General features: G+C 38.7%; 2 protein-coding genes across 2 annotated transcripts in view; one reads left to right on the forward strand and one right to left on the reverse strand.

Annotated features, from left to right (window-relative positions):
• Positions 1 to 12,926, reverse strand: part of rhobtb3 (Rho related BTB domain containing 3) — a 110,862-nt gene extending 97,936 nt beyond the window's left edge. The window contains exon 1 of the mRNA XM_028804772.2: positions 12,696 to 12,926. Coding sequence (XP_028660605.1) covers positions 12,696 to 12,697 — 2 coding nt within the window. The 5' untranslated portion in view covers positions 12,698 to 12,926. The remainder of the gene's footprint in view (positions 1 to 12,695) is intronic.
• The window catches only part of LOC114654090 (SCAN domain-containing protein 3-like), a 412,012-nt gene that overhangs the window by 59,320 nt on the left and 333,456 nt on the right, over positions 1 to 19,236 (forward strand). The gene's annotated exons all lie outside the window — the stretch shown is intronic.

Genomic DNA, 19,236 nt, shown 5'->3' on the forward strand with positions numbered 1-19,236 from the left:
AGCACTCAGCAAAGGTTGTAATAGAGTAGGCTGATGATATCATTCAGTGCGTTTACCTGCTCTTTAATAAGGCAATTATTCACAGAAACCTAGTTTCTTAAATGCCATGTAAACTCTTGTTCTGGTTAGACAAACTAGGTTAACAGATGTAGAATTCTCCACTAGTAATTTGGTTATTTGTCCATGTAAACCCTTAACCATGTTACTGTTAAGGATTTTGTAGTCAGTACTTAGTTAGCCTGCTCATGTCTGCTGCACTTGGTTAGCCAACGCAAGGCGAGTGCTCAGGTGATCATAGTCTTTCCTTCTCCTAACTGAAATAATCTGTCTCGGTATTTCAGAAATTGCCCCATTTATGTTGATGACCTGAACATCCATTGCTAAGCTCAGCAGCACAATCTCCAGGGGAAAAAAAACACCATTAAACTTATTTTTTGCAGAGTTTTATGATGTTGGAGCTTTTGGGCTAGTGTGAACTCCATAGGTGAAATAGCATGTTTTTAAGAAATTAGGCATTTTCCTTAACCAGGTTACTCACATTATCCTGGTTTTGTTTGTGTATGAAAATGGACAAACTGATGAAGGACATTCAAAGAATAAAACCAAAAGGATAGTAAAAATTAATTTTTAATCAATGAGCAAAAATAAATGTAAGAATACAACATGAACAGATGATAGAGAAAATTCCTAAACTACTGTGATACAAAATCAGGTTAAAAAATGTTTCTTTTTTAATGTATTACTTACCCTATGTAGTTTATAGTGATGGCTGAGAAAAATGTTGAATCACATGTTTTCAAGCAGAATAAAGAGAAATAAAATTTATGATAGAATAGAAGGCAATAGCAGTCAATGCTATAAATGTGGATTATGTGACACATTTTTTCTCCATGGACATTTTTCCCATCGTAACCTGCACCCATCCCTGCAAGCAGGTCCTCAAACATGCAGGGAAAAACCTGGAGGTTTAGGTTTAGGTTTAGGTTTATTTGTCATATATAGGTTAACACAGGGTCAACATACAATGAAATGTGTATGACGAGAAAAAAACAAGTCACTCAGCCTAGATCCAATAAAGCTTAAAAAAAGATTACAAGTTAAAAATAGACAAGTCATATAAAATAAAATGTGTACGTTTTAAAAGAAGTTATAGAGCAATATGAGTTGAATGAGCAGCAAGTACAAATGAGTTATTGCACAGATAATGTTTTATAAGTGCAGATGCATGTTCCATAAAGTGCAGATGCATGTTCCAGTCAGTATTCTGAGTGTGTGCAGGTACAGTTTGTGTGTGAGTAGTGCAATGTAGATGTAGTGCAATGTAGATGTAATGTAAGTGTGTGTAAGTATTCAGGTGTTGCTGTTGAGGAGTCGAACGGCCTGGTGGTAAAAGCTGTTCTTAAGTCTTGTAGTCCGAGCAGCCAGACTCCTGTATCGTCTGCCAGACGGTAACAAGGAGAACAGCTGGCGTGCTGGATGGCTGTGGTCCTTTATGATGCTGCTTGTCTTACGCAAGCACCGATGGAGGTAAATGTCTTCAATGGCAGGAAGACTCTTGCCCGTGATGTGCTCTGCTGCCTTCACCACTCTCTGTAGTGATTTCCGGCTGCTGGCAGAGCAGCTCCCATACCAGACGGTAATGCAGCCCGTCAGCAGACTCTCGACCACACTCCTGTAAAAGTTTGAGGTGATGTTGGCATTCATGCCAAACTTCCTCAGCCTCCTCAGGAAGTAGAGCTGCTGGCGAGCTTTCTTGACCACTGTGTCTATGTGAAGGGTCCACGAGAGAAAAACTCACATTGTTCCAGTGTGATGCCAAGGTGGTCACCCATTGCACAGTTGCACTCGGGTCCCAATCTGGGTGGTTCGTCATGTGGAAAATGTAGCCACAGCTGTCATTAGTGCATGCTCCCAACCTGTCTCCTCTATCTTGCCATTGTACAAATTTGGCCAATATTGCTTTCTATTGTATCACAAAGTTTTTCTGTCCATTCTGCATGAAAATATGAGATTAAAATTTTTCTGAGCCATCATATATGGGGTAACATACATATGAAAAAATATACTTTTTGGGTGAATTCCTTTGATGAATTAGCAAACATGAACAACCATTTCAGAAAGATGTTTATAAGGCAATATATTGTGAGCAATCATTACCAACTAACATAACTTGGGACAGTGGTTTTAAGACACCAAAGACAACATACTGTATAGACTGAAATGGTCAATCAGTGCTGAGGTTTTTATTGATTAGGCAGCAGCTTTAGATGGGCAGCTATTTGGTGTCAACACTTTGATAAAACAACTTACATTTGGTAGTAGCACCTGCTGAACAGAAAAAAAAATGGCAAATGGGGTGGAATCATGAAAAATGCCCTTAGGATTTTAGATGGCAGGCAACTCCACAGATGGTGTGGGGCCTTGATCTTCAAGTTATGGTGGGCCTGGAATCTTTTTTGGGCACATTTGGTAAAAAGCAGGAACCAAACCTGGAAAGTATGATGGTCCATTTCAAGTCACTCATGCGTACATCAAGACTCACTCCAATTTATAGTCACCAATCAACCTAAGCTGGACCTCCTTGAGAAGCAAGATAAAAATTGGAGTAACCAAGAGAAATGTTTGCACAGATATATAGGAGAACATAGGATTCTAATTCAATTTAATGAAGCCATGAGGCATAAGTGTTAGGCATTACACCACAAAAAAATACAACAATGTCTAAATATTATTTTCTTATTTCAGCTGCACAAATGCAAATAGAACAGACTTATAAAACAAACCAGTATATATTTCTTACCAGAGGATCTGCATTAAAAAGGGTACAAAGATAATTTGTAGCAATAATGCCACACACATTGAATTCTTTGTAAAGCTGCAACAGATGTATGACTATAAAATGGCACAGACTATATTGTTTTATGACCTTTATACCCTTCATAAAATTTTCATAAAATGATCCATGTCATTACCTGGTTCTGCTTTAATTGTGAATAAGTTCAATGAAGGAAGATCTCAATAAAATGAGTAATCTCAGTGTCAAATGTATCAATAAAAACATTTCAGGTAACATGAATATCTTCAAGCAGCTCATACAATTGTCTCATACAAATGGAAATTAAACTCCTTTAAAAATGGCGGTGTATGGTTTCTCACTTCATCATAACTATAAAGTACAGTAAACTTAGTGGGCACAAAGAGCTATGACTAAAAACATACAACTCCAAGTGTAAGACCATTTTTATCAGTAGCTCAAACGAGCAAAAATGCTCTGAACGTACACCATTGCACATCTTACCTGAAGAGCAGCTTCCTAGAAACTATAAATTAATAATTGCACTGTAAATGAGATGTTAATTATTTATTTACTTTTATAATGAAAGTCTGAGTGACTAGCAACCTTTTCAGCAGGACGGTGCCAAATGTAAAAAATATTTAGCCATCTATTTTTAACTTTAAGAAGAATGTTCAAAGATTCAAATGGAATATTTATACAATGGATGTGACACTCTTCAAGAAATCCAATTATCTATGTGGTTTGAGTACTGAGCCATTTACAGTATGACTAGTAGTAAAATAAAAAAAAATTGCCATTGATTTTCAAATGGAGGAAACTTAAAATGTGGCATATATTAAAGAGTAGTATAACACATACATTAATTCAGAATGATTAACTTATTACAATTATTATTATTATTACTACAACTACAAAACCAACACATTTTCAGTTCTTTTATACTTCCAGTTTCTACATGCAATTGCCAAGCAGTTTTTTACTGGAATTACTAGCTGACCCATACACTGTAATTTGTAACCTAGACATCTTAGACATCAGCTTTATAAATCTTTGGTGCCTCCTGAGAGCTGAGCTCTATAAAACATGTAATATGTGTAAATAAGTAAAGCTTTTAAAGGAGTCTGTTATCTCGGGTCAAATGTTTTTTCATGTTTTTAAAGTGAAAGACTAAGAATTACACTGGGGTGCTGGTACATTTAAATGCTGACAGAGCAAAAAGAACAAATCTGTTATCTCCAATCTAGTTCATTAAATAGTACAAACTCTAATTTTGTACCTTTCAGCAAGCACATCATTTAAAATTAGAATATGCTGTAAAAGGCAACATATTTTAGTAAAACAATTTAATTCTTCAAAATATGACCTACATCCACATATCTACTTTCTAAATCTGCTTTTGCAGCACATGGGTGAAAACAACACTGCAAAGAATCCATAGACCACGGGTGTCAAACTCCGGTCCTGGAGGGCCGCAGTGGCTGCAGCTTTTCATTCTAACCATCTTCTTAATTACTGACTGGCTTTTGTTGCTAATGAAATTTCTTTTCCCTTAATTTTAATTAACTTGACTCAAGACCCTTAGTTGTTTCTTTTTCCTTAATTAGCAGCCAAACAATACTGAGACACAAAACAAGCCGCCGCATGACCAGCTTACCTCTGCCTATCATACAATATCTGAAAATAAAGAATGGTGAAGGTCTCAGTAAGGGTGATCTCTCAGGTCACCAAAACATATTGACGATGTCCTTAGAAAAAACAGAAAATCAACAGTTTTGGAAATGTCTGCTGTGGCAAAATGAGAGCAGCAACAAGCCACAGAATTAAAAAAATGAGTTTAATTAACAGGAAGAATCAGTTTCTCATTAAAAAAGTTGTTGGAGTGAAACTGGTTGGAGTTTGAAGCACCAATTTAGTTGGTCAACTGTTGGCTTGTTCCATGTCTCATTTGTGTTTGGCTGTCATTTAATAAAGAAAAGAATCAATCCAGAGCACTGAATCCTTAAAAGCAGGGCTATTAAAATAATTGGAAAAGAAGTTAATTAGCAGTGAAAACTGGTCACTGATTGGGAAAAGGGTTAGAATGAAAACCTACAGCCACTGTGGCTCTCCAGGCCCAGACTTCGACACCCCTGCCATAGTCTACATGATGTATGTTCTTTCTCATTCATAGAAGGGGAAATGTGATTTTCCACTTAACTGTAGTTATTAGAAACCTGGGAGGAAACAGGAATACCTGAAGGAAACTGATGCTAACATGCCAAGAATATGCAAGCTCCTAGAGAAGAAACCTCTTCTTAAGCTGAGAAATGGATCCAAATACTGGCATCACAAGTTCAGTTACATTGTTTACATTAATTATTTTGCATTTAATGTATTACCGGCTCTTGTACATGGCACAAGAATAATATGACAAAAAGAAGTAATGGTGCAGCTGTACTACAAAGTACTGTACATGTTGCTGTATCACTTAACTATACATTTAAACAACAACTTAAATGGTGGTAACTTGCTTGACAGGTCATGAAAATGAGATACATCCAGCAAAGAGGCAACGAGCATCTTCATTCAATTGAATGCAAAATTTTTGAAAAATAAATATAAGAATGGGGATCACACATAATTTCTTTCAAACGAACATTATTATCTACACTGCAACTATAATACAAGAGTACCGACAAGATATAAGCAAACTGGACATAACTCCCTGATTACAACTCCTGCTACATTTTATAAACCAGTAAGAAATCAACCCCACCAATAGCTTAAATGCTTTCATAGCCTCAGGTTCATAATGATGGATGAAAAGTTACCTCAAATCTACAAATAAATATACACTCCAAATTAAAATTCAGTGCTAGTTGGCTGCATCTATCCCAGGGCTCCAATCCTTTCCAAGGCACATATCCACAGCTACTTATGCAAAGCTAGTTTAGAGCTTACAATTAACATAACCAGAATATCTTGCAGATGTGGAAGGTTAGCATGCTGAGAATTTACCACAAGTTGTGTCTGGACTGGAATTTTAGTCCAGAATCTGTGAGGTAGCAGTGCTAATCATTGAGGCACTTTCTTCTCTCAGCTTCCTTAAAAAAATGAGAGAAAATCCAAGCAAGTTGACACCTTTTATTGGCTAACTAAAAAGATTACAATATGCAAGCTTTCGAGGCAACTCAGGCCCCTTCTTCAGGCAAGATGTAATCATGCATATTGTAATCTTTTTAGTTAGCCAATAAAAGGTGTCATTTTGCTTGGCTTTTCTCTACATTCATAATGGCTACACAGTACAACACCCTAGTACTTAAAAAAAGGAGAAATTCTTCTTTAATTCATATATAGATTGCTATATTTGTATTATTAATTGTATTATAAAGGGTACTAAGAATATTTTGAACTGTATACTGTATTGTACTTTATTTGCCTATCAAAGTTTCATTAATTACTTAGGAAAATGCCTTCTACATTGCATTGCAATTTTGTACATGAAATTACCACCGATTCAACCAGATGAATAAAGAAATTACAGAAAATGTAAAAAGGGGGGCACAGTTTAGGTCAAAAATGGAAGAAAGTAGTCTATTATATGGACAAAACAAGAAAGTGGGCTAGTTTAAGCTTTATAAACAGTATGTTCAGTGAAGCTCTGCTTGAATGGATTAAAAATGTACAGATGGTTTGAAAGATGCTAGATAAGTGAAAATGTCACAGGGACTTACCGTAGTTAGACCTGTAAGAGAGATGTGAATTTCCACCCATTGACCTTTTTCAGTGTTTTAATTTCCAGATAAATCTAATGATACTGAATAGAGTTGCAAGTATATGAAATACGGAGGGAGCATTCACTGTGTCAGCTACTACAATTTTAACGTTATTTACAGATGAAATGCAGTTTAAACAACAGTATGCTTTGTGCTATCAATGGAAAGATAAAATAATGTTCTGTGTAAAAACAAAGAGTTTTATATATTTTTTCACAAAGCTTCTCCACTATTAGAAGATAGTTCTGAATGTTTGTGGTGTATATATACATGCTGTACAGTATATGGGTTTGTCTGTGTATGTGTTGGCATATACACATTAGGGCTATCAAATTATACCAACATTGGGGTTTGAATACTGGTATTAAAAATACAATGCATGTAAATATCCATCTACAGTATTATCCAACCCGTTATACCTTAACTACAGAGTCAAATAGAAGTTTTCATCTACATTCAGATATAAGTGTTAGTACATGTACATTTGTATGCTTCATTATTATTAAAATTTTTGATTTTTTTTTTGTTTGGGGTATGGGTTTTCATAGCATGTAGCACTTATGACTCACACATTGATACAGCACTTCACAAAAACTGCATTTTTTTGTTCATGGAAAGTGACACAAATAAAGAGAAAAGTTGAATCAGAACACTTTATGTACCTTTAATGCATAAACTTATACAAAATTGCTCACCATCATTTAATCATATTAAATGCACTCATTATTTTAATTCTCTGCACCCTGCTCTCTCCTCCAGCCCTCTGCTCTGCTATGTGTCATTCTGGTCCATGGGTGCAAAAGACATGAAGTAAGTGCCCATCTACTGTGTATTTTATGCAAGTCGATGCACCGTGATTTACAAAAGGAGTTACTGTACTAAATGTAATGTACTGAACAATGATAGATGAAAATGCATTTCTGTCTCTTAAAGTCAAATATCATTTATTTGGTCTTTTAGACACTCAGAGTAAAAAAGTTCTTATTGCAACAGTTTACCAGAGAGTCTACTTGATTTAATGTCTTTCATCCTCCGCAGATACAGTATGTCTTCTATCAGTATGGGGTCACCAGCCATTGCTCCATCTCAGGTCACTTGTGTACAGAGTAAAAAGTAAAGGTGATAAAAAACACATTCTTGGGGGGTGCCAGTGTTTGAAAGAATGACTCTGGGCATAGCTACAGAGACATGCACATACTGAGCCTTCTAAACAAAATACTTCATTGTTGAAAACAAAGCAGCAGAAACTAAAATTTGTGTCATTCAATGGGTTTTTGAAATTAATGTTATTTAGTAGGATAAATAAAATTTGACAAATGTAACAAAAGCACATCCAACATACATTTGAAGGGTATGGAAGCACAGTGGGATAAAGCATTCAGCTACAAGTAAATACTGTTTTTGCAGTCTATCCTGTTCAGTGACTACTTCTGGACTGGTATACAGACATAAGCAAAAACAAAGTCCGATCATTTATGCATGTAAGACACTGTAGAACAAAGTCCATTTTTCAGCAACTTTACAACAATGGATTAATCTTCAATCGACAGGACTGATTTCACAGAAGTAATCTAAGAGTTGGGACAAATATAAAAAGGAGGGAAAGATTGGAAAAGTAATGCATCATGAGTTTGTGCCATTTCAAGTCATTAAACATTAATCTTCAGCAAGTGTTATTAACCAGCTAATGCCTCATCCATACTGTGGTCGGCTGACACCCTGCCCGGGGTTGGTTTCCTGTCTTGCGCCCTGTGTTGGCTGGGATTGGCTCCAGCAGACACCTGTGACCCTGTAGAGAGGATATAGCGGGTTGGATAATGGATGGATGGATGGATGCCTCCTCCATATAACTCATGCAAACATAAATCTCACAACTAGGATAATAATACTGTAACACAGAAATTTTTACTTCAATAAAATAAGTATTGAGTTAGGTTACTCATTACTTTGAAAAGTAATCAGGCTAGGGTTAGGGTTAGAACACTGCTTGTGAGATTATGCTGCTGAGTTCTGCACTGTATGTTCAGCTCATCAACATAAATTCAGAGATTTTATGAAATATTGAGACAGATTTTTTCAAGCAGAAGAAGGAATAATGCCATCATCTGAGCATTTGCCTCAGGAAATTTATCTTTCAACGTTTCCACCCTCTTTTCTACCCATGGCTACTGAAAGTGTGTGTGAAGCGAACACTTGTGCTGGTGAACACATGGCAATGGAAATAAGCAGACTACAAAATCCTTAACTGTAACCTGGGTAAGGGTTTACATGGCCAAATAACTGGATTACTATTGGTGAAATCTGTGTGTTAGCCTGGTTTTTCAGAGACCAATATCCCTGAACCTTATTTGTAGTTATTAGGATAAGATGCATACAAAATGAAAAGCATGTCTTGGTCATTTGTTAACACATTTCTATAAATTTCATTGAGAACTGAGGCATAGCATTTTTGGATTATGGTGCACTAACCTTGTATAAGGCTTCTGACAGGTAAAGTCTTACAAAGAGTACAAACAATGGTCTACTGAAAAGGAAAATGACTTAGGTCAGAACAGTTATCCATCACCTACGTAGTTATCAGGAATTTGTGGGGGCCATACTTTTACTTAAAATTTGCTCTTGGCAGACCTGTCTTTGCCATGCAACACCGATTGAATGGAAGTCAAATTTATGACTGGAGCAGCAAAAATAATGAAGTGAGCTCAGAGGGTCATGTTTTTCTAGCACAGTGTACTATATGTCTTTGCATCAGTGGCATGTAGAGCCTTTCTGCGCTATATTGTTTTGACCAGTTTTTGGATTCTGCTTCCGTCTTGACGCTTTTTGGAATTTTTTACCCAGTTATCTTGCCCCTTTTATATATGACCCTATGTCCATTTTTTTTTAACTTTCTTTAGATAATGAAAATCATTTACTTGATTATTTTAATTTTTTCACTGTTTTTCTTTAAATGTCAACTCATCCTGATCTACACACCAACTAAGGCATGTGCTTCCTACCACTCTTTACCTGTTGTACTACAAATTGGCTTTTACTGTAGAAAAGCAGACAGACATCATGGGGAAGAACTGTGTGCCCTCTGTAGATACTTAAGGCCAGCACACTCTTGACATTGAAGACGTTTGTTGCAAAACAAAAGAAGTCTATAGGCCTGAATACTTACGTATTTCCCAAAGTCAAGCATTCTTGTGGTGCCATTATGGAATGGGCTACGTTAAACTGATATTATTTGGGATCATGGCTTCTCTTAAACGGAAAGGTATAGTAACTAGCAATAAATATAAAGTTTTTATGTTTATTCTGTGGTAGACCATTTCTACTCTGTAAGTGGTTTCATGTTTATTCTGTGCTAGAGCATTTCTACTAATAAGTGGTAGAATCCTCAAGGTGGCAAATGAACCCCCAAATAAAAAATGGGGAAAATTACCGCTTTAAAGATCATAAAAACAGTTTAAACCATACACCATGGAAGTCTCAGTCACCAAATCTCAAACCAGATGAACTGTTAAGAGATTTTTCTGCACTAGTGCATGAAACATTGCCACCACCATGAAATGACAAATAATGTAATTTCTCATCGAGAAACGGGGCTATCTTAACATATGGGCACAACAGGCACTGGCCAGGGGCCCTGAGAGCATAGGGGCCCACAATATTTCTGATGCCTATGTACGTTTCTGTTTTGCTGTCAAAACAGGGGCCCCAGGGCACTACTTTGCCCGGGGCCTACGATGCTGTTAAAACTGCCCTGTTGAGAAATGGTACTGTAACTCTCCAATACAACTCAAGACACTTACTGTATAGGATCTATGCCAGGATGCACTGAAGCCATTCTACTGGCTCTATTAAGACGGCTTACGCAGATATTACATTTATAATGTATGAAAGTTTACCTGGAAAGTGAGTAAATATCAATTTAGTAATCTTAATTAATGCCATTTAAATTCACAGAGTAGCAGTGCCTATTCTGACAGCATTCTAACACCTGCAAGGAGACCCTCATATGCACAGTTTCACTCCCTCATTCCTTCAGTTATGAGGCAGAATTTTCCACGGTGTAAAATTTGGAATGCTAAAGAAAGGGAAAAAAAACATGTTTAGTATATTAAGATTTCATCATGTTTTTCAGAAATATGTTTTTTTTTAATTTATAAGATAATGGTGACATTAGAAGCTAAGCAGCAATTCAGGGACAGCTGAACCCCAAAGTAATTTATATATATGTGTGAAGTATTGTAAAGATGCATAGGATTTTTGTTCCACAACAGTGTAAAATAGACATAGAACTAATATACTGTTAGTGATGCAGGAGTAAGGTGCAGCTTTTTAGGACCCTTTAATGGTAAAGCTGAATTCACTGAATTCTCCACTCTGCATTGGCAACTAACGGACTCTCCTCCAGCCAGATATACAAAGGGTGAGTGATGTTTCTCAGTTCCTACTCCCAAGCTGTGAAATGACCTTTCTATGAAGATCAGAAATTCTCCAAATTTAGTGACATCTGAACACCCCCTACACATACATTACTTTACAAAACAATATTGCGCTCCATAGTCTTTCTGCCCCTCACCTCCTGAATATCCACAGCAGCACTGACCCTTCTTAGAGTCATCGAACTGTGGCTACGACTGTCACGCATGCATGTCTGAGAATCACCTTCCTGGATCATCCTTGGCAAGCAATACCACCCTGGGGCTTTAGGGGGCTTGTCATTAACAGGATTGTCTCTTTGTGTTCCCATAGTCAAGAGAAGACACCCAATGGGAGCAACTGACTCTGCCTCTTCTGTTCGGAGGACTATATATTCAAGGCACTCCCAGAAGGTGGCGTATTATAGTGGACTAACGCCTGATGGAGACAGAGCTCTACTCCAGACATGTAGGCATAGCGACACTTTATTTTGCTTTGTATGTGCCATCATACCCTAGTTTAATTACACTCTTGTTTGTTACTTAAATGAGGTGCCCCAACATTTATTTAGGATCCCATGTCATACCACGCACAACCACATTTGACAGTTTACATTAAGATTTTGGGGTTATTGCAATTCCAGGCTTCACGTGCTCCACTTTAAAATTTAAAACAAATGTTTGTTAATTTTATATCTATTATATTTCTTGTTTGTATAATGATTTTGTAAGTCACCTTGGATAAAAGCACCAAAAGTAAACTATATATTAACTGCAAAAACACGGTAACAGGGTGGGAGCAGTGTTTAACACTACTCACTCACAGATCCAGCAACCAGATTCGAATCCCTTACTCGGTTGTTGTCCATGTGGGGTCTGCATGTTCTCCCTGCGTCTGCAAAGGGTTTTCCTCTGGAGAATCCACAATTTTCATACACTAAAGATGTTTTATATCAGTTTAATTGGCGACTCTAAACCTACATCTGTGTGGGTTAGTACCCTGCAATAGACTGATACCCCATCAAAGGTTGATTCCAGCACACTTCTCAGTGTTGCCAGGATTGTTTGACAATGTATGCACTGTATGTGTACAGTACTACTACTACTAATATGGGGGACTGGAAATGTATCCCTAATCAATCCAGACAATGAAAACCTCTGACTATCTAATCAAATACCATACCAGCTGTACCATGAACCCATTAAATTCACCTAAGGATCACATTTCCCAAAACTCTCTCAGAAATCTATTTAGTCTTACACTTTCACGTCGCTGGTTCCACTTTTTGAGTGAATGCAAAGTTGGTGTACTGTATTTCCTTAAAATGCACTTCGAGGTGGTGAGCTGCAGGTACAAATCAGAAAACTATACAGAAATATAAAAGTTGTAAATAACAGGTATTATCAGATATTTAAAAAGGTAACAGCATGATCTGCACGCTTTCCTGAAAGTCTGCTACTACGCAGGGTGAACAAAGACGACCCTCGTCCTGCAGAATTCGTGCACACGTTATGAGATTAACGAACAATAAACCCTTTGCCCGTCTTCGATTTAGAACTTTGACACATTGATATTAAGGGAGCCATCTGAAACTCATCAGTTTCTGTTGCGCACTACTAATCTGGCTTTCCGACAGTTGTGTTGTTACGGAAAAATCAAATCAAATCAAAGACAGAAGAAGAGAGAGACTCAAGTAGCCCTCGGTGTCTTATTAAGCAGAAATTGAAACTTACATGTTCGTCACCCTCGCCTCGCTGCACAGCTTCAAGCGCCTTTTGGAACTGGGCTGCAGAAGACCCAGTGCACCCAGGCAATGCTACGACCCTCCCAGCGGCGACGGAGACAAAGCGACGCGCTGAGTACCCCCGGCCCTCAACTCTCAGCAAAGGGAGCTCCGCTGCACTCATGAGCGCCAGAGCAGCCCAGCGGAGTGTGCGCGGCCAGTTAATCGTCAACCCGCGGCTGTTAAAAAAAAAGGGGGCGGGGGTCTGCCAGTGGCAAGCGGCGGTCCTGCATCAAACCAGGAGACTCGCTGACGTCAGGTAAACAGTGAGCCGGGGGCCAGCCGGGGTGAACCGTGAAAGCGAACGTGACGCCGCCGAGCTGCTGCCTGCGCTACTGCGATGTGGCCGTGTGACGGGCCTCTCGACGGGCAAATAAACTTCACAAATGCCAGACTGTGCGGCTCAGCCTGGGCTCTCAAACTTTATTGATGTTTTAATTTTGTGTTTAGTGGGGCACAGGTTGTCAGCGATTACTGGGGACAAGTCCGTCTCGGGATGTGGGGAAGGCACTTGATGGAGTTGTAATAGTCATGCATATTGCAAACGAAATGAAAGCAGCAGATTTCAAACGATTATACAGGAGAGTATGTCTATCATCCTTTTTTCTCGATTATTCATTCAAAAATATTTTTTATTAATACTTTGATTTTCATATACAAAACCACATATACATTGGTTAGAAAGGATTGACGTCTAAGTATCACTTTGAGATATATTTTTTATATTTCCATCATGTAATTATCATAGAATACCTTTTCTTTAAGAGTAGTGAGCATGCAGCAGGTGTTTCTGATCAAGAATCTGCACTGAATTAGGCATCAGGGGCATCGCACGCTCAGAAATAACCAATGAATCTAACGTTTATATCGCTGGAGACATTGGAATAAAACCAAAGCAGATTTGTGGAGAACATGCATACTCCACACAGGTAACAACTAAGCATGGCATTCAGACCATTAATACTGAATCCATACAGCTGAAGTGCTACCCAATGAGCCACCACGCCATCCACAAGCACAAACAAAACATGCAAATTCAACAAGAAGTAACCTAACAAAGAGTCATGCCATTTTGAAGATTAATCAGAAATTATGCAAAAAAGATGTAATGAATTATGGTAGAAGAATAAAACATTAAAATATAAGAAATTTCCCAAATGAGAGGAGGCCGTTCTGTCCATCAAGCTCTTGTGTTTAGCTAATAGCTAAAGTGTCCCAATGTCTAATCCAGATTATTCTTAAAGTTTGCCAGGGTTTCTGCTTCAACTACATGTCTCAATAGTCTGTTCCAGATTCCCACAACTTTCTAAATAAAAAGGTGTTTCCTGGCTTCAGACCTAAATAAGCGTCCCCTTAGTTTCCACTGGTGTCCCCAAGTATGTGATTTGCTATTTAGTCAAAGGTATTTGGCAGGATCAAATTTATCAATGCCTTTGAGAACTTTGAAGACCTGCATTTGGTCTTCACACAGTTTCCTCTGCTCAAGACCATTTATTCATTCATTTTCTACTGTTTATCCAAGACCGGGTCGTGGGGGCAACAGTATTAGAAACGAAGCCCACACATCCCTTTCTCCAACTACACTTGTCAAATCATACTGTGGGATCACAAGGCTTTCCCAAGCAATCTGGGAGATATAATCCTCCCAGCAATCTCTGGGTCTTCCCCGGGGTCTCCTAATAGCTGATTATGTCTGTAAAACCTCCACAGGGAAGGGTCTGGTAGGCAATTGAATCAGATGCCCGAAACACCTTGGTTGGCTCCTCTCGATGCAGAGCCTCTAATCCAAGCCTCTCCCGGAGCCTCTTTGCTTCTTACCCTATTTGTAAGGGAGAGCCCAGCTCTGATGAGAATGAGGGAGCTCATTTTAGCCTCCTTTACCCGTGATCTCATTCTTTTGGTCATTACCCAAAGTTCATGACCATAGGTGCTAAAGAGTAAACAGGTTTAATTCTCTGAATCTAACAGACATGTCCTTATGTTCTGGTATGCACCTGGCTGCTCTCCCCTGCACAGCTTCAAGTGCTGCTGTGTCTTATTTGTAGTATAGTGACCAGGACCCCTGATTCACTCCAGTGATGATCTCACTCCAAGTGGAGTATTACTCCTCTAATTTTGTACTCTTTCTCACCTGCCGGGTACCAACTTGAGATCCAGTTTTGCAGGTTACCTCTGATGTCCACAGCTTCAAGTTTCATAATTAAACTTCTAAGTGGAACTGTATTAAAAGCTTTTTTTAAGTCTAAGTAAATTATGTTTTTGCTTTGCTTTTGTAAACTTTTGCTGTTGTCTGTTCAAAAAAGAATTTTAAAAGAGTGATTTGACAAGATCTTCCTCTAATAAACCCATGTTATTTAGTGTATTATTCTCATATAGATACTTTTTCTAATTTGTGTATTGGTGTGTAATTACCAGGATCCATTTTATCTCCCTTCTTGAAGACTGGAGTCACCTTTGCAACTGTCCAGTCCTCAGGTACTTCTTTCTCAAGTGATTGCTCAAATATGCTTAATAAGGGTTTATATGTTTATCTTTCAGTACAATTGGTAAAATCCCATCAAGTTCAGGGTTTTTATTAGTTTTCACCATATTGAGGGATTTTAGCATTGGGGATGTAAGGGGAGGGCTTCAGGCGTCCTCCCCCTTATCTTCAAGAGCCAAATGATCTCAAACGTCCAGCCCCTGTTCTTTGAGAGCCCAGCTCTCTCCCTTTCACTCTCTCTCCCATTTTCTTTCTCTTCCTGCAGGACTGGAAGCATAATCAGAGGAGAGGCTTACTTCTGTTTGTATTACTCTGTTTCTATTGTTTGAGAAGATGGGATCTAGATAGGTATTATACCACATGTTGGACAAAGTGGGTGAGAAAACAGTCATTTACCATTAGCAAAATTTCAGGTTCTTCTTTGTATTTTCAATAGGGGCTTCCCAATCAATGTTTGGAAAGTTAAATTCATCCATGATCACAACGCCCTCTTTCTATCACATACAGTTATTTGATTAAATAGTATGCTGTTGCCTAAAATATCAGAATCTGATGGCCTGTAGCACACACCAATTTACCAAACCTCTGGCTTTCTTCCTAACTAGTTTAACCTACAATGATTCTGACCTGCTCTTCTTCCATCTTAAATTTATGGGCCTGAGTCACAAATATTGCCACAGCTCTTCCTTTCCCTCCTAATCAATTTTTCCTGGATCACGTATAACTACTAATATTATATTCCTTTCTATCACTCATATTTAGCCACAAAACCATTATTCCTATAATGTCATAATCCTTACAATATCCCACAATAACAGAAGAATAAAATCCTTTCTTTCTCTTTCTTTCTTTCTTGTTAAATTACTAAAACTTCTCATAACGAAAATGAATCCAACATTTGATACAATCGAAAATTACTAAAACTTCTCATAACGAAAATGAATCCAACATTTGATACAATCTGTGATTGCCACTTCTGGGTAATATTCAACTACAGTAAAAAACAGCAATTGCAGGCCACATTGCAAACATTAAGTGTGAATGGACAACCTGGTTGTTTTCCATAATTTCCTAGTAATTTATAACCACATACTGGTTCTAAGTTAAGTATTCATGTGGCAGAGATCTGAGTCTCTTCTTGCCTGCATTGAGCTTTCCTTTGAGTTTTTACCTTTGCATTAAAATGACATGTTGGGCTGAATGACATCTTAAATCTTACACAGTATATGAAGGTTTGTATGTGTGTATGATTGTGTCCTTCTGGAGCATCCAATGGTGTTTCCTACTTCATTCCCTCCACATGTGAACCAAAAATTAGATTAAGCAGGATCACAAAACACAGGTACAGATGTGCACCATCACCTTGACACCTTTCTCTCACTCACAACCCTGCACTCTACTGTGAATATTTTGGAGTATAGATTGTGGACACTTTTTGTGACTGAAGACAGAGAAGAAAATTAAAATTAGTAAAAACCTTTTATTGATACATACCAGGCAAGGGTAAAATGACAGAGAAATACAGTCCTAGGACACCACACTTCATCTGCCTCGAGCGCAGATATCCTTGTTCTTTTATAGCTTTTCTAGTCTCCTGATCGTTGACCACGTAAGCAATAAAAATAGCATCCTGACTCATTTTGTATTATTCCAATTGGTAAAGTCTTTACCCTAAAGGTATATTTTCTTGTCACACACATCATTGAAAGAAAACTTCCAGAAAGTATATATGCTTTTTGTCACGTACGCAAAACACAAACAAGTTTGATCATTCTGTCCTATTTTCTGTACTTACACACATACATTTTGTTCAATTACATCACTCTATGTTTTTACACTCCTCCCTTTTTGAACAAATTGATGTGGGCAGTAGAATTAAATTGAAATGGTTGATGAAGGGGAAGGGGGGGGGGTGGGGAGGAGAAAATGGAAGAAGCTATACGAGACATGTGCTCCTCATGTAGCATATATGCCCTTTCCATAGAGGCGGTAAAGTATTTAGATAGAGATCACCACCCATCCTTGGGTAGCCTGACAGGGTGCGGGTAACAGTCAACAGAAAAAGTATTTTTAAGATAGCCATTTCTTGCAATGCGATGCGTGGATCCAGGCAGGCAGTCCTTCAACTTTCACGGCATGTGGTGTGGATAGAAGAATTTGGAATGGTCCTCTCCACCTAGGCTGATGCCAGTGTTTCCTCCGAGTATCTCGAACCAGGATCCAGGTGCCCAAGGGAATTGGTAAATCCTTAGAAGGTGGGCTGGTCCTCCAGGCTTGATTAACCTGCTGGTGGACTTCCTTCAACGAGGTTCGGAGACCTGCAAGACTAGAGAGAAGATCATTGTCCACAGTATGCAAATTCACATTTCCTACAATCATGCCAATGGGCATGGGACGTCCGGTCAGAATCTCAAACGGCGATAGTCCCAGTTGTCGGTGTGTCCGTCCCCTTAGTCCCATTAAAGCTAAGGGTAGTGCATCCGGCCATGATAATTTAGTTTGTTCACAAATTTTTGCGAGTTTAGCTTTTAAAGTGCCATTGCATCGTTCTACGATGCCTCCGCTTTGGGGATGGTATTTACAATAATGGTGCACATTAATTTGGAGCCAGGTGGTTAATTCATTTATAACGGAGTTCACAAAATGAGTGCCATTATCTGTTTGTAACTTTTGAGGGATACCCCATCTTGGAATAATCTCTTTAATTAGTGCTTTAGCTACTGTTTTGGCATCGTTGTGTTTTGAAGGGAAAGCCTCTACCCATCGGGAGAACACATCGACAATCACAAGGCAATATCGGTACCCTTTAGATGGGGTTAGTTCAATGAAATCCATTTGGAGGTGTTCAAACGGACCCATTGGATTAGGGGTAACGGCGGAACTTACCTGGGTACCTTTTCCCACATTAAACTTTTGACATATTGCACAGCATCTGCAAAATTACTCTGCATATGTAGAGAAACCTACAGCTTCCCAATGTTTTTCAACATCTCGAACCATGGCATCTCTACCTGCGTGATCGAGGCCATGGGCGATTTTTGCCATTCCTGGGAAAGAGGCTTTTGGGAGAAAAGGTTTGTTAGTGTGTTTATGAGTCCAGACTCCATCAGAGAGGGACCCTTCTTTGGACCATTTTCTCCTTTCGATATCCGTGGCTGCACTCTGTAAAGAAATAATTTGATTATCAGGGTCCTGGTCATTTCTCTGTTGGAATAAAGAAATTGGTGTGTTATTATATGCAGCCTCTTTAGCAAAGTGGTCAGCTAATTCATTTCCTTTGCTAACAGGATCCTGTTTTCCTGTGTGAGCTTGACATTTAACAATCGCTAGCTTCGATGGTTTGGTTATAGCTTCTAAAAGGGATTCGATCAATTTCTGATGTTGGATGGGTTTGCCAGTACTGGTCTTAAATCCCCTTAGTTTCCATAGTGCTCCTTGATCATGGCAGACTCCAAAAGCATACCTGGAATCCGTATAAATTGTTACGATCTTCCCTTCGGACAGCTGACACGCATTAGCATTAGCTAGGTCAATAACGGAGAACTACCGAGCGGAAGGAGGGATAGTAGAGAGGATAGTGGAAGGATTAGGGACGATAGGGGCCCTAGGGAAGATGGCAGAATTTACTTGTCGCAAGTCTTGTACGAAACGCCATGAACCGTCAGCCTTTTTTACAGGTAGAATGGGGGAATTGACTGGAGAGTATTCAATTGGAATAATGGCACCGCGTTTGACGAAATAGGAATGTACGGCGGAGATGCCAGCCTCTGCTTCGGGAGACAGAGGATATTGGGCACGGTGCGGGCGGAAGGAGGATTTTGGGTGGATTACCAGAGGCTCACAATGGGCTATCCTTCCATAATCATTCTTTCCCTGGGACCATAGTGAATCAGGGAGCATAGAGAGCCAAGAAGGGAAAGTGGTTTGCAATGAACAAGCAAAAGAGGAAGGACGGCACAAAGCGCGATGTACTAAAAAATCAGTTTGAAGCACCACTTTAGTTATTAAA

The sequence above is a fragment of the Erpetoichthys calabaricus genome, chromosome 7 (assembly GCF_900747795.2).
Source record: "Erpetoichthys calabaricus chromosome 7, fErpCal1.3, whole genome shotgun sequence".
In the NCBI taxonomy this organism is placed as follows: domain Eukaryota; kingdom Metazoa; phylum Chordata; class Cladistia; order Polypteriformes; family Polypteridae; genus Erpetoichthys; species Erpetoichthys calabaricus.